Genomic DNA, 13374 nt, shown 5'->3' with positions numbered 1-13374 from the left:
CATCCCGCCCCTACCTTCCCGTTGCCGGCGGCCCCCAGCTGCCACCATGCAAGAGCTCATCGCCAGCGTGGATCACATCACGTTCGACCTGGAGCTGGCCGTGGAGCAGCAGCTGGGGGCACAGCCGCTCCCCTTCCCTGGCATGGACAGTGCGTGTGGGCTCTCTGCTCCGCGGGGGGCTCGGGCCGGGCCGTGGAGCAGGGTGGGCAGGGCAGGGCAGGGCAGGGCTGGGCTGCCTGGGAGGTTTGCAGGGATCTGAGCGTCTTCCTCAGGTCTTACCCGTAGATCTACCCAACTTCTGCTTTCCCCATGAAGTTTCTGTCATAACCCAGATGTTTGTCTTTTCTATTTAGTGAAATTTGTAGTTACTGCTAGCCAGGCTGGAAAATTAAAGTTGAGATGTTACTGTAAATAAACATCACTCTCCTGCACAATAGTTTATATTTCCTTTTTCATTCCCTTTTGGTCGATGAGGTGTTTTGATGGGGAGAGTCATCAGCTTTAGGTTTATCCATGGCTGACTCTCTAAATCTCCTTCAGTCTGACACAGACTCAGGAGACTCACAGTTTGCTGAATTTTTCTGGCAGGGCTACTAAACTTGTGTTTAACTCCCTTGAATGATCCTCTTTGTCAGGATCTGCAAGGAATAACATGCGAATGGTTGTTTCAGGCACTTCTGGTAAAGAAATACAAGACTTTTAATACCATGATTACAAATACAGGGTTCAGGAGTTGGACTTTGACGATCCCTCTGGGTCCCATCCAGCTCCGGGTATTCTGTGATATGACTGACTTAACAGCAGAGGAAAACCCAGAACTTAAATAGCTGAAAAGCAAAACAAGCACCTCCAAATCTCTGCAAACTCCCCTTGCAGTCCCTCAAAAAGAAAACAGATATTTTTATGTGCCAGGCTTTCACAAGGAACTCCCACAGGAAAGTCAATTCCCCAAACCAAAGTGTTGCTTTTTTCTTGATGTTGGAGATCAGATTTTCTTTCTAGGGCAGGAAATGTTTTGAAGGTTGCCATGAAGCTTTGATAAAATAGATAATGTTTCCTTGTTCTCTCCACAGAATCGGGCGCAGCTGTCTGTGAGTTTTTTTTAAAGGCGGCATGTGGAAAAGGCAAGTTATTCTTGTGTGGAGTATTGGAAAAGGCAGTTGTTCTCACAGGACTGGAGGGGTGAAAACAGATTTTCCAGCACTGGATTATAGTGCTCTTGTTTTGTAAAGCTGAGGGGATAACCTAGATAGAGGAGAAAACTGAAGGATGTTGGAATATCTGCAGCAATTGGGAAATAATCGTATTTTTTAAGGGAGCTGGGAATAAATAAACAAAGCTATTGTTAAAGGAAGGTTTGAACTCACCATAAACAGTCTTTGCTGTGGATCTGCCTCTTAGTTGCTGTGGTTTGTAGTTTCCAGGATTAAGAGCTGGAGACTTTGTTGTGAAGCTCCTTAGAGGGTATCACAAGGCTGTTTTGGAACTCCCTGGTTTTGCTGTTATCACTTAAGGCTAAAATCATAGGTGATGTCTTCTGAAACTCCTCTTGCAGAGGGGTTGCTGTTGCTCTGTGTGACACACTTTGATTGTTCTTTTTTCCCTTCTCCCACCCTTCCACAGGAGGCATGTGCCCATTCAGACACATCAGTGGGGAAAAGACAGTTGTTTGTAAACACTGGCTACGAGGACTGTGCAAAAAGGGAGACCAGTGCGAGTTCCTGCACGAGTATGACATGACCAAGATGCCTGAGTGTTACTTCTACTCCAAATTTGGTAAGTAGCTCCTGCAGGTGTGGGAGTCTGAAGAAGATCCCTCCTCCTCATGGCATTACATTCTTCTGTGTCTGATGTTGGACTGACATTTTTCCAGATCTGCTTCACCTTATTATCCATCTAAATTTGTGATGTATTCTAAATGTCTTCACTTGACTGCTTGTCCCTTGCAGGAAGAGGGGGGAACCTGCTGGTTTTACTGCTTTTTTTGCCTTAAGTTCTTTTTTTTTGGGTATGAGATGAGTAGGCTGAGCAGCTGGTCTTTGCATGACTCTGATTTTGGGGAGCTGATGAGCAGTAGAGGGCATGGGTGTGCAAAACTTTTGTGCACTTGCTTTCCAGCTCTGGAGATCTGGACATAATGAGGCAACTTGATGCCAGAAACTTAGAGTCTTGTAGGTTTCCTTGGATTGAGGTTAGTGTGCAATTTGTAGTTTCTCCACACTTCTGGTGCACTAAATGTTTGGGTTTTGTTACTATGACTGCTCTTCCAAATTTAGTTCCCCCATTGTTTTTAAAAACATAAATCATCCAGTCTGGTAGAACTTGGCTGACCAGGGATGAGTCCTTGGAGCTCTTCATGGAGGTTAATGCAGGCAGTGAGACTGTTATGCCTGAACTTAAAACTGTTGGTAACAGCTCTGTGGGAGCTACATGATCCAGGTAATGTTTTGAGAGTCATTTTGATCTCAGCCCTGCACAATTGACTGAGAAGTGTGTTTGCCTTTGGTACAGGGGAATGCAGTAACAAGGAATGTCCATTCTTGCACATTGACCCGGAGTCGAAGATCAAAGACTGTCCCTGGTATGACAGAGGCTTCTGCAAACACGGTATGTGCCTCCCACACTTTCTGTTCCTGTGCCTGCAGATCAAGGGGGAGTGTTGCTGTTCCATCTTGGCGTGATCTGCTGGGATGTGGATGTATGGAATGTGAACTGCTGAGCTTTGTGTTGTTGCAGGTCCCCTGTGCAGACATCGGCACACTCGGAGAGTCATTTGTGTGAATTACCTGGTAGGATTCTGTCCAGAGGGCCCTGCCTGTAAATTCATGCAGTGAGTATGCTCCAGGCCTGCCCTGCAGCCTTGTGTTTCCTTTGTGGTCTGGTTCATGTCAAATGAGGGTGCTCCCGTGCTTCCCAATGGTTTGGAGATTTGCCAGTGTTTAGTTGGGCCAAATTTTTACTGATTTGAGGATTGAAAAATATTTACAAGAGCATGTAGTGACAGAGCAAGGGGAAATGGTTTCAAACTGAAAGTGAGTAGGTTTAGATTAGGGATTAGAAAAAAATTCTTCCCTGTGAGGGTGGGGAAGCCCTGGCACAGGTTGCTCAGAGAAGCTGTGGCTGCCCCATCCCTGGAAGTGTCCAAGGTCAGGTTGGATGGAGCTTGGAGCGACCTGGGATAGTTCAAAGTGTTCCTGCCTGTGGCAGGGTGGTTGGAACTGTATGAGCTGTGAATCCCTTCCAACCCAAACCAGTCTATGATATGGAGCAGGGCCTCTCCAGGGAGTTCCCAGTAAGTGATTAGGAGCATGGTGATTAGGTGCCATCAGTGCAGTGGAATCACATGGATTTATATTCCAGAAGGCAGAGGGATATGCAACACATATGTAAAGAGAAGTGGGGAGGGGGAGGTCTGTTTCCTGTGAGCCAGATTTAACTGGCTGAATGTTTTGTTGTTTGGAGATACTTGACTGAGCTGATGATAAAATGTTGGCATATGATTTGAGAATCAATTTTCTTGTTTCCATCTAAACCAGCCCTCGGTTTGAACTGCCAATGGGAACCACAGAGCAACCACCACTGCCTCAGCCAACACAAACACAGCAAAAGGTACCCAGATTCCCTGCCTCCCCACACAGCCACCCTCAAACCTCTCCCACAGTGCTTTAAAATAGAACAGGTTGTCAAGTGGTCAAAATTGGGCACCCAGGCTCTTGGGTTTGGAAGGGAGAATTAAACAGTGAGCAACCCTGAGTGCCACTGTAGTGATGAAACCCCACAATTGTTCCAGCTTCACATGGAGATCATGTCACAGAACACTCCCACGCCACACAGAAACACATCAGATGTGGTTGTGCAGCAGTCTGCCAGGTTTTGTAATCAGGGTGACATCCCTCCATGATGGCAATGATATTTTAGCAGCCTAAACCTACTCTCCAAATCTGCTTTCCAGAGAAAAACAGCATCACTGGGCTTTGTGAGGCTCAGTGCTTGATTTCTTCTTTCTGGTGCTCCAGCTGGCAGAGCACCCACACACAGATTTGGAGGAAAATTGATCATTTGACATATGGGGTGCTCTTTTCCCTTCTTAACAAAACAAAAACCACAAAGATCTTTATCCTTGATGCACTTAACGAGTCAGAACTCTTCTCCTACCCAACAGAGGACACCCCAAGTCATTGGAGTCATGCAATCTCAAAATAACAACAGTGGGAACAGAGGACCCAGGCCGTTGGAGCAGGTCACCTGCTACAAGGTAATGCAGAGGGGAGGGCTCAGGAGGGAAGGCAAAAAGGCTTTTTCACAGTGTAAAAAGGTCCTTGAATTCTGAGCTCTGCTCAGCAGACACTGTGTGGTGCCTGGATACAGCTGTGGGAATTGGCCTTGAGTTCTGAGGTCGCTGCCTTGCTGTGACAATGACAAATTCTCTAAGACTTTGCTGTCTGCTAATAAACAGGAAAACCCTGCCCCGAAGACTGAAAGGAGACTGCTAAGCTGCGCATTTCAAAATAAGAGTTAATAGAAATTTTTGGTCCCACAAACTGATTTGCTTACACTGGTGGGTGTAGATTCTCTTCTCCTGGAAGGTCATTGAAAGTAACAAATTAGGTTTGCAAAGCCTGCTCAGTGTTTGAGCTGTAAATGCATCCTGTGGTGTCAAACCAAGGAATGAGTTGTTCACCTTGGTTGCTCATTGAGGAGCACCAGGAAAATTTGGACACAAATTTCCATCTCCTTATTTTTCCACAAAAGCCACAGTCACTAGAAAAGGACAAAGAATCTTCCTGTTCCTTTAGCTCTGACAGTTACAACATCTTGCATGTCCACTCTGAGCCTTAGGTGCTTGTTTGGGTGAAAGTCACTGTGATTGGACAGGGATATCAAATAGCTGAATCCATTTCACTGAAAACCTTTAATAACTGCCTCTTCTATCTGCAAGTAAATTACAGATCTGGAGAAGGCAGTTGCACCAGATACTGGCATTTCTCTGTGTTTGAGTAGCTTCAAGATGCAAAGTCACGAATCTGTGACTTTCTCAAGTTCAGAGGTGCTTTTCTTTGTTTATTCATGAAGATCAGGAGAGCCCCCATGGATATGGTGCATATCACTTGGAGTAGTTTGAGAAGCCTCAAATGTTGAAATCCTCCTTGTGTGCTGAGAGTTCTCTCCTTGGAAATGCCTGAGAATAACATGGCATCAGGTTACTCCCAGCATAGAAGCAGTTTTTGCTCCAAGGCGTGGTAGCAGCCCATAAATCCTGTCCCTCCTGACACCCTGTTTCACTGCACCTGCTAAATGCTGCATCTTCCACGTGTGGAAAAGCTTCCAAATGGGAGCACTTGCTGGGTGCCTTAATAAAGGCAGCTAGGAGGAAAGAGCTGTATTTCTGCAATAATTCCTGTCTCTTTCTGTTTCAGTGTGGTGAAAAAGGTCATTATGCCAACAGATGCACCAAAGGACACCTGGCCTTTCTCAGTGGACAGTGAAGGAGCAGCAGGAAGGTGCAAGGGAGCTGTTACCACTGAGGAAAGGTTTCTGCCTAGCACAATGTCTGCAGCTATTAATCAGGTTGTTTTTTTAATGCCATTACTGAAAGAACTGGTCAGAGGCTGGCTGCTGCTAAGCAACGTTTTTGTAATTGTTCCCAACTTTTTTTAAGTTTTAACCTTTTTAAAATCAATTTTGGCCTCCGCCTGTGTTCATTGAGCCCTTATGAAAGGTAGATCTAAAAGCCAGTAGATAAACCAAGCCCTTACTGGTGCAGCACTCCACATAAACACATCTTAGGCCAGTGTTTCTTTAAAGTATTTTCCTTCTGCCACTTCTCTTTGGAGAATCTGCAGCGTTTCAGCCCTCCCTGTGGAAGCAGGAAGACTGACTGGGAAAACTTAACACTTGCAATGCCTTGTCCTCAGTGAGGAAGCAGGGATTCTGCTGTCCTGTAGCTCTTCAAAAGCCAAGTCCTGTCTCCAGGTCAGCCTGGTGAGCTTGTCCTGGTGGCTGACGGGACCCCTCACGTACATCAGGCAGTAAAACCTGTGTCCACTCACTTTGTTTCTGTGCTTCTTGCTGTACTGAAGGTTAGAAATCAATCTTCTGGGAGAGAACTGATCAGGGGGAGAATAAATTGGCATCTCGCTGGTTAGCCAGACAATAAGGAACAATGATTATAGGAAAGCAGCAGCTGTGCTCAGTTCCCACTTGCAGAAAGGAGGGACAAGAACATGGCTTGGAGTAGGAATAGAAGAGCCTTGTCTCAGCCCCTGTCATCCAGCTCACACTGAGCAGGTATTCCCACACTAGAGAGCAGGAAGTGGAGCTGTTTATTCTTACGGAACACTGCTTTTAAAGTGTTGGTAGAGATTCCTTCTAAAAGCATTTTTTTTTTCAACACAAACCCCGTTTATTTTGAGATGACTATTTCAAAAGGGCCAATGACAAAATGTGAATTAAAAGAAAAAAAATACCCACAATGTGAGCCTTATTGATTCTACCCCATCTCTTCATTTGCTGCCTGCCTTTATACTTTGTTTTTATTGAAATGTACTGATGGCAAAAGCTGGCTGTGAATTTATTTTTCTTGAAGAACAAGGTAAATGTGGCTGGATTAAGAGAAGTGACCAGAGCCTGTGTTGGTGTCAATGACTGCAGTTATTTCACTGTGGAAGTTTCAAGTCTGAAGTCACAGACCATCAGACACTTTGATAACACTCTGTGCCCCCCCTCAGACTGAGCTGTGATCTGTTTGTAACTGGGCATGTGGAAAAGGAGCTAAAACACTCCAGTGTCTGATCACCTTCCCCATCCAGTTTAGGAGCTTTTGGGCTTCAGTACCAGTTTTCCAACACTGAAAGCCTTCCTGTAACCACTGAAGCTCTTGGGGGATTGTTCATGTCCCTCAAGAAGTGATTTTCACCCTCCCTGCTGTTCAGACAAGGATGGTTCAGGTGGGCAGCAGTGCCCAGCTCCAGGTGCTGGTGTGATTTTGGGGCATGAGGAAGCTCAGCCCTGGGGCCACATCCACAGATGCTCCTTTGAGCTGCATTTAAGAAGGAAAGTTTTCCTTTTCTTTATTTTGACAGATTAAAAGTCTGAAGCTTATTCTCACTCAGAATGACCTCCCAGTTTTGGCAGTGGAAGTTCTGATGGCAATTTTGGGTTACCTGAGGCAGTGACATGAGGAGAGCTGCAGCCCTGTCTCATCTCAGTGCTCTGCAATGATGGAAAACTGCCCAAAACACCTCCAGCCCTTGGTGACAGCCTGACTGAGAACCAGAACCACCCACAGGGCACACAAAGCTCAGATATTCTTTCAAATCAAAACACAACCTCTCAGCCCTTGTCCAGCCTGTCCTTAATGGCCAATTAGGGGAGAAGCAATCCCATGCTATCACTTTTATCAAACAGGAATCAGTTGCTAACAGTTCCCCCAGTTCATAATACAACCCAAGGAGCAGCTGCTTTCCCTCTGAACTTACCCTGAGGAGTGAAACTCTCAGAAGACAAATTTATTTGCACAGTACAATTAACAATTCAATTAGGAGCATGTCAGCTCAGGAAATGTAAAGTGTATGCACTTTATTATTGGTCACAAGAGTACAGGTTTAATATCCATAGTTCTGATGTCTTCTGTCAGGGTAGCTGTGCCAGGAGCTGCACCTTCACCTTCTGAGGGTGTTTCAGTGGTATTTCCTCCTGCGGTCGTGCTCTGCAACAAAGCACAGCAAGTTAATTCTGCTGAACTCACCAGAAAAAAAAACCCACCACACCGGAAACTACAGGCAAGAAAGCATTCTGAAAAAACTCTGAGCATTTATTTTCTAGGTGCTGTCAGGTCAGACAGGCACCAAGGTCTAAACTTTCTTCATTGCCAAGAAAATACTCAGCATTCAAGTTTTCTACCGCTATAAGAAATTTGTTTCCAAAAATCTTTCATATTATTTCTAAAAGCAGCAGCAGGTGATTGTTTTTATCCCCCAGGCAACCTTCCAAGCTGCCCTGCACACACTCAGCCATGGTTTTTACTTACTGATGTGACTGTAGCTCCACATGTAGCTGAGGATGACATACCCAGCCAGCAGCATGGAGAGACCCCCGAGGCCCCCCTTCCTCACGTTGATGTATTTGTTGTAGTATCTCTCGTGCCCTGTGGAGGAGGAAAATGTTTCAGAGCAGCCAGATGAGTTGTGTGTTACCCTGTGAGACAAAGAAGCAGCCTGGATTCACAAAACTTCAGGAAATTGGTTCTAATGAAACATCTGAAGGTCTTAGAAGCAAGTCTGAGAGGAGGCAACCTGTGTGTTGGTTAAGCAAGGTGATCCCAAGTTAACAGTCCTAAGCCTTAAAAAAAAAACAACCACAAAAGGGAAAAAAACCCATTTTCCCATTTTTCCCCTAAATATTATTGTGGCTGCTTTGGAATTACCTAACTCTCCCATACATTATATACATGCACACATGTATTATCAAAGGCAGACACTTGCATTTCACATTTTGTGTTTAAATCTACCTGAATGACATTTGTATCTACAGCAAATGACACTGGTCCCAAGTGATCCATAACGGCTCTGTCTCCTCTTTTACCATCTCTAGGGATCAACTGTCTTTTAATCCTTTTTTGTTTATTTGTGATGCTGTGAAACCCCAAGATTTCCAGACAACGGGTTCAGGACTAAGGGCATCCCATTTCCCCTTTATACAAAAAGGAACACTGAGAATAAACATCCAGTGCATAAAGCCCACACGAGAAATAAATTTACAGATGGAAAAACGAGATGTTACAGGAGGAACTGCTCTGGGAAGGCAAAACTGGCCATGGAGTAGCCCCTGTGCTGCCAGACACCCTCCCCTCAGGCAACATCCACTCCGGCAGGCAGGGTTTCTTGTGTGCTATTATCCCTGGCTCCCTCAGGAGAAGGAATGAGGGTCCCGCACCCTCCGGGTCTCCCCCGCAGCCCCCTCACCTCTCCGAATGGCCCCCAAGATGCCGCCGGGGGTGAAGTCCCTCATGGCCAGCCAGCTGCCCAGCTGGCCCAGCTTCACGTCCATCAGCTTGGTGTCCTTGAGGAGAACTGCGGCAGGGAGAGGGAGAGAGCCCGGTCAGCGCGGGGCTGAGGGAGGGAAGGAGGGGAACGCCGCGGTCACCTTGATCCCCCCGCACTCACCCGGCTTCGCCATCTTGGTGTGCCCGGAAGGGACGCGCGCGGGGGCTCATGGGAGGAGGGAAGGGCGGGAACGCGGCCGGCGGGCGGGACGGGGCCGCCGCCATGTGTCACGGCGCCATGTTGGGTGTGTCACGGCCCCCTCGGGAGGGACCATGGCGGTCCCGGTGCCGCTGTGTACCCGTCCAGCCTGTCCTAGGGACAGGACAAGGAGTAACGGGTACTAATTGGAAGTGGGGGAAATTTTGATTAGATATACAGAAAAATTTCCTCCCTGTGAGGGTGGTGAAGCCCTGGCACAGGTTGTACAGAGAAGCTCTGGCTGCCCCTGGACCCCTGGAAGTGTCCAAGGCCAGGTTGGACAGGGATTGGAGCAACGTGATCTACTGGAAAGTGTCCCTGGCCATGCCAGAGGGTTGGAACTGGATGGTCTTTAAGGTCCTCCCAATCCCTTAGCATTCCATGATTCTGTGATCTCCTCTCTGGGGGCCAATTCCCCAGTGGGGGCTGCACACTCTGCCCCAGGTGCCACAGGCACTGCCAGCCTGGCAGAGGGCTGGGGCACCTGAGGGATTTTCCCTTTATTTCTAGTCCAGCAGGTCCCTTCATCAGCTGTGCTCTTCCTCAGGGGATGGTAAACAACTCCTGATCATGTCCCTCAATCCCCCAGGGCAGCGCCTCGCACCGTCCCACGTTACGGGGTGTCAGGTGCCCTCCTTGCAGTGCTTCAGATTGTGAGGAAATATAGAAAAATTCACAAGTTGTCATCAGCATCTTCACACGTCTCCATCAGCAATCTTGTCGATGTCCCACAAATGAACCTTTTCTAGTGTGTTCTTAAGTTACAGCTCTAACACAGTAAATATGTGCTCACAGACAGCATATACTGCAACATACATTGAAATTGTCACTTATTGTACTGTAAGAAGTTCTTCAGTGCCCACTGAGGACTTTTCCCTATGGGAATACGCTGTGTTCTGCTCCAGGTCCTCTGCAAGGGTGTCAAAGGCAAAAGGAGAGGCTGGGTTGGGGTATACGGTGTAAATAAACCCATATAACTAGAGTGGTGGAGCAGTTAATGTGCAGATAAAAATAAATTTTACCTTTCTGAAACAGGAATTGCAGAATATCCCGAGTTTTAAGGGACCCACAAGGATCACAGTCGAACTGCTGGCCCTGCATGGAGCAGCCTGTGCAGCCCTGACAGTGGCTGTGACCATTTCTTGGGGAGCCTGGTCAGTGCCCCACTCCCCTCTGGGAGAAGAACCTTTTACTGATATTCCCCCTGACATTCCAGCCATTCCCAGAGAGCAGAGATTGGAGCTGGCCCTGCGCTGCCCCTCGGGAGGAGCTGCAGCCCTGATGAATCTCCCCTCAGTCTCCTCCAGCTGAACAAACCAAGTCACCTCAACCATTCCTTGTTTTGCTTCTCCCCTCGACCTTTCCCCATCTCTGTATCCCTCCTTTTAATTGCTTTATATCTTGTGTTGTGGTGCCCAAAACTGCACGCGTAACTTGAGGTGAGACTGCACCAGCTCAGAGCAAAACGGGAAAGAGCCACCGAGATTTACTTTGTTTTTCCCCAGAGCCTTGCTGGGGGTTTTGGGCACACCTGCAGCCCTGGGCGGTGGCACCAGGTGTGACTCCAGCAGGTGTCACTCGCAGGCAGCGGCTGCAGCTGATAGTCCCCGTGTAGTGACCTCTAGAGGCTTCAAATCCTCCCGTGCAGGTTCATGGCAGTGTCAGGGTTTGTTGTTGTTTATTGTGCTGGAGCTGAAAAGCAGAGCGCTGCAGCGGTAAACAGGGAGCAGCCGTTCCCCCGCTGCCCCTGACAGGTCAAACAGCACCCCGGGATTCCGGGATATGAAATCTCCATCCCACAGAGGACTGGTGGAGCGGATCAGAGATGAAAACTAAATTAAGGACGCTGAAAGGAGCCCACAGGGCTCCCACATAAACACTAATCTCTGCAGCTTTTACTTCTCAGCTCACAGAGTCTTTTTCCATACTCCTCCCTCCTGCCACTGCAGGATTCTTGGAGTCTGCAGGGTTGTGTTACCTGGTATTAAATGAGCTGAGGGACTTGTGCTGTCTGAAGACACATGGAACTGTGTCACACATCAGAGGCTGGTATCCATGTCTAGCTTCACTTTCTATTTTACCAAAATTAATTTATTTATATTGAGTACTTCTATAGCATAGCATAAATAACAAAACATCACATAATTAAAAAAAAAAAAGGCAGAAGGAATACATTGCTTGCTGCTTGATTTTTAATTTTTTTTTCTTACTATCAGAAAGTAAGATTAGGAATGTATAGTGTGTCTGATCACCTGAAGAAAGGGTTCCAAATTTAGACCCTGCTAAATGAGTTTAAAATCCTCTTATGAAATTATCCTTTATTTTATTATTGGACTTTACCGGTAACTGTCGTTTTATGGCTGAAGTGTCCCCTGATGAACTACTATGTGCCCTTTTTACAGTACTTGCAGAAAATCATGCTCCAAACTTGCTTCCCTCATTCTTGCAAGGCAACCTATTGTTTTAAATAGGATTACTCATGCAAGGCAGATTAATTCACCTACAGGAAGAAAGCCAGTGGCGGGGGCCTCGTTTTAAGGAGTTCCCTGCAGAGTAGAAGAGCACATAAAACTGCTCAAACTGCTTATTGCAAGATCTGGGGAAATTTGGATTGTTAGGGTAAGAATGGACATCCTTAATGAGGATCCATCTCCAATGCAATTAGAGGCAGCAGTGACTCAAGCCATGGCTTGAGCTGCCCATGCTGGCAGGGTGAGAGGAACAGAGCTGTTCTCTTTATGCCACCTTAACCTGACCCAGCAGGAAGAGTGGAATGGTACAGATGTGCAGGAGGTTTTGCTGCACATTTCCTGCTTTTGACCTGTGCTGCTGGCCAAAACTCAGGGTCTTGTTGGTGGATCCAGATGGGAGGATCTGTGACAAAGAAAGATGTTTCTGACATGTTTCTGTTTGCTTACAAGAATTCTCGTGGCCCTTTTTTCCTGACCACAGAAGAATTCACACACTGAGAACCAGTTGCCTTGCTTGGAGCTCCACACCTGCTTCAGGCAGCAATGTGACCCCAAATCCTTGTATTCAGTCCAGGTCTTATATCAATGATTGTTCAGGCTCTTTGAAGTTTCCGTTCTCTGCTTGTTTCCATACTCTGTCTCTCTGTCTCTTCCTCCACCTGAACTGTAGCATCCACACATAACCTTCTTTCCTTTTAATATCCTGCTCCAAACTGTCCTCCCAGAGCCTTCAGGTTCTTGAGCAATCTTGTATTGTGGGTGGCAATAGACTTAATGTCTCCTTCAGCTACCTTAAATAAAGGAATGCAGTTAAACCTACCAATTTCAAGAAGGTTTAACCCAACCTCTAAAAATAAAAGCCTAATGGAGTGTTGCCCTGAGGTTTTCATCTTAGTGAAGACCTCTCTAGAAAATGCTGTGAAGTTTGTACATAATGGCATAGAAATAATAGAAGTAGAAATAAAAATAGAAATAAATTCAAAAAACACGGAGCATTTTGCAAAAGACGTCAATGGATACAAAAGAGATTTCCTTTCTCCACTAACAAGGGTAACACATAATATTGCAGCTTTTAGTCTAAAGATTCAGATGTGGCCCAAAAAGTTAAGTCACACTTCATCTCAGTTGCTGAAAAGGAGAAGTAAAAAGCAGAACAGCCTCCCTCGAAGGTTGGGATCATGTTTTCTGTTCCATGTGCCACCCTTTGAAGACTCAGGGTCTCACCTGGGTGGTCAGTGGTCCTATAGGAATACACAGACACAGCATCTGCAGGTGTGTGAGGTAGCACAGAGTGGCCTTCAGAAGGTCAAGAAACGAGGATTTACCTAAATGATCCCGTGCCCACTGAAACTGATGACAAAGCACCCAGTGCTTTTAATAAAGGATCAAACCTTCAGTGGTTTGTGGACCAGATACGGTTCTGAAACATGTGGTTTGGCACAGGAAGCCTCTTGGCTCCAAAGCACTCATTTCAATCTGATGAATTCCCACCAGCACAGGTTAAGGAGCTGCAGCCATCAAGGAGAAAGAGAAATCACAGGCTACCAGCTCTTGCAGAAGCTCAACAGAGAGATGCACATTCTATCAGCCAGTAATTTGGAGAAAAGTTATGGCCCCAGGTTGCTTCATCCAGTCAGTTATTTTTTAATTGCATGAACAGT

The 13374-nt window shown here is 46.5% G+C and overlaps 3 protein-coding genes across 3 annotated transcripts in view; 1 reads left to right on the top strand and 2 right to left on the bottom strand.

Annotated features, from left to right (window-relative positions):
* Positions 1–48, bottom strand: part of PTCD1 (pentatricopeptide repeat domain 1) — a 4824-nt gene extending 4776 nt beyond the window's left edge. The window contains exon 1 of the mRNA XM_005420335.3: positions 26–48. Within this exon, the coding sequence (XP_005420392.2) occupies positions 26–48 (23 nt within the window). The remainder of the gene's footprint in view (positions 1–25) is intronic.
* CPSF4 (cleavage and polyadenylation specific factor 4) lies at positions 7–6628 on the top strand. The gene is made up of 8 exons (XM_005420333.2): positions 7–149; positions 1074–1124; positions 1624–1776; positions 2512–2607; positions 2737–2830; positions 3537–3609; positions 4163–4255; positions 5418–6628. The coding sequence occupies exons 1-8, from the start codon at positions 47–49 to the stop codon at positions 5484–5486; spliced, it is 732 nt and encodes a 243-aa protein (XP_005420390.1). The 5' UTR covers positions 7–46; the 3' UTR covers positions 5487–6628.
* Positions 6629–7493: 865 nt separating this feature from the next.
* Positions 7494–9270, bottom strand: ATP5MF (ATP synthase membrane subunit f). The gene is made up of 4 exons (XM_014306801.2): positions 9165–9270; positions 8964–9071; positions 8030–8146; positions 7494–7708 (listed from the first exon to the last, which is right to left on the bottom strand). Exons 1-4 carry the CDS (start codon positions 9175–9177, stop codon positions 7680–7682), a joined length of 267 nt encoding a protein of 88 aa, XP_014162276.1. The 5' UTR covers positions 9178–9270; the 3' UTR covers positions 7494–7679.
* Positions 9271–13374: the final 4104 nt, after the last annotated feature.

This window comes from Geospiza fortis, unplaced genomic scaffold, assembly GCF_000277835.1.
Source record: "Geospiza fortis unplaced genomic scaffold, GeoFor_1.0 scaffold237, whole genome shotgun sequence".
Classification (NCBI taxonomy): Eukaryota; Metazoa; Chordata; class Aves; order Passeriformes; family Thraupidae; genus Geospiza; species Geospiza fortis.
The sequence above is the reverse complement of the archived record's forward strand: the minus strand, read 5'-3'. Positions and strand labels throughout refer to the sequence as shown.

Coding starts and splice junctions, on each gene's coding strand:
- CPSF4 (XM_005420333.2), top strand. CDS start 47: ATGCAAGAGCTCATCGCCAGCGTGGATCACATCACGTTCGACCTGGAG. Junction 2,831..3,536: donor CCTGCCTGTAAATTCATGCA/GTGAGTATGCTC, acceptor CATCTAAACCAG/CCCTCGGTTTGAACTGCCAA. Junction 4,256..5,417: donor AGCAGGTCACCTGCTACAAG/GTAATGCAGAGG, acceptor TTTCTGTTTCAG/TGTGGTGAAAAAGGTCATTA.
- ATP5MF (XM_014306801.2), bottom strand. Junction 8,147..8,963: donor CTTGGGGGCCATTCGGAGAG/GTGAGGGGGCTG, acceptor CCTCCTCCACAG/GGCACGAGAGATACTACAAC. Junction 7,709..8,029: donor GTGGAGCTACAGTCACATCA/GTAAGTAAAAAC, acceptor GCTTTGTTGCAG/AGCACGACCGCAGGAGGAAA.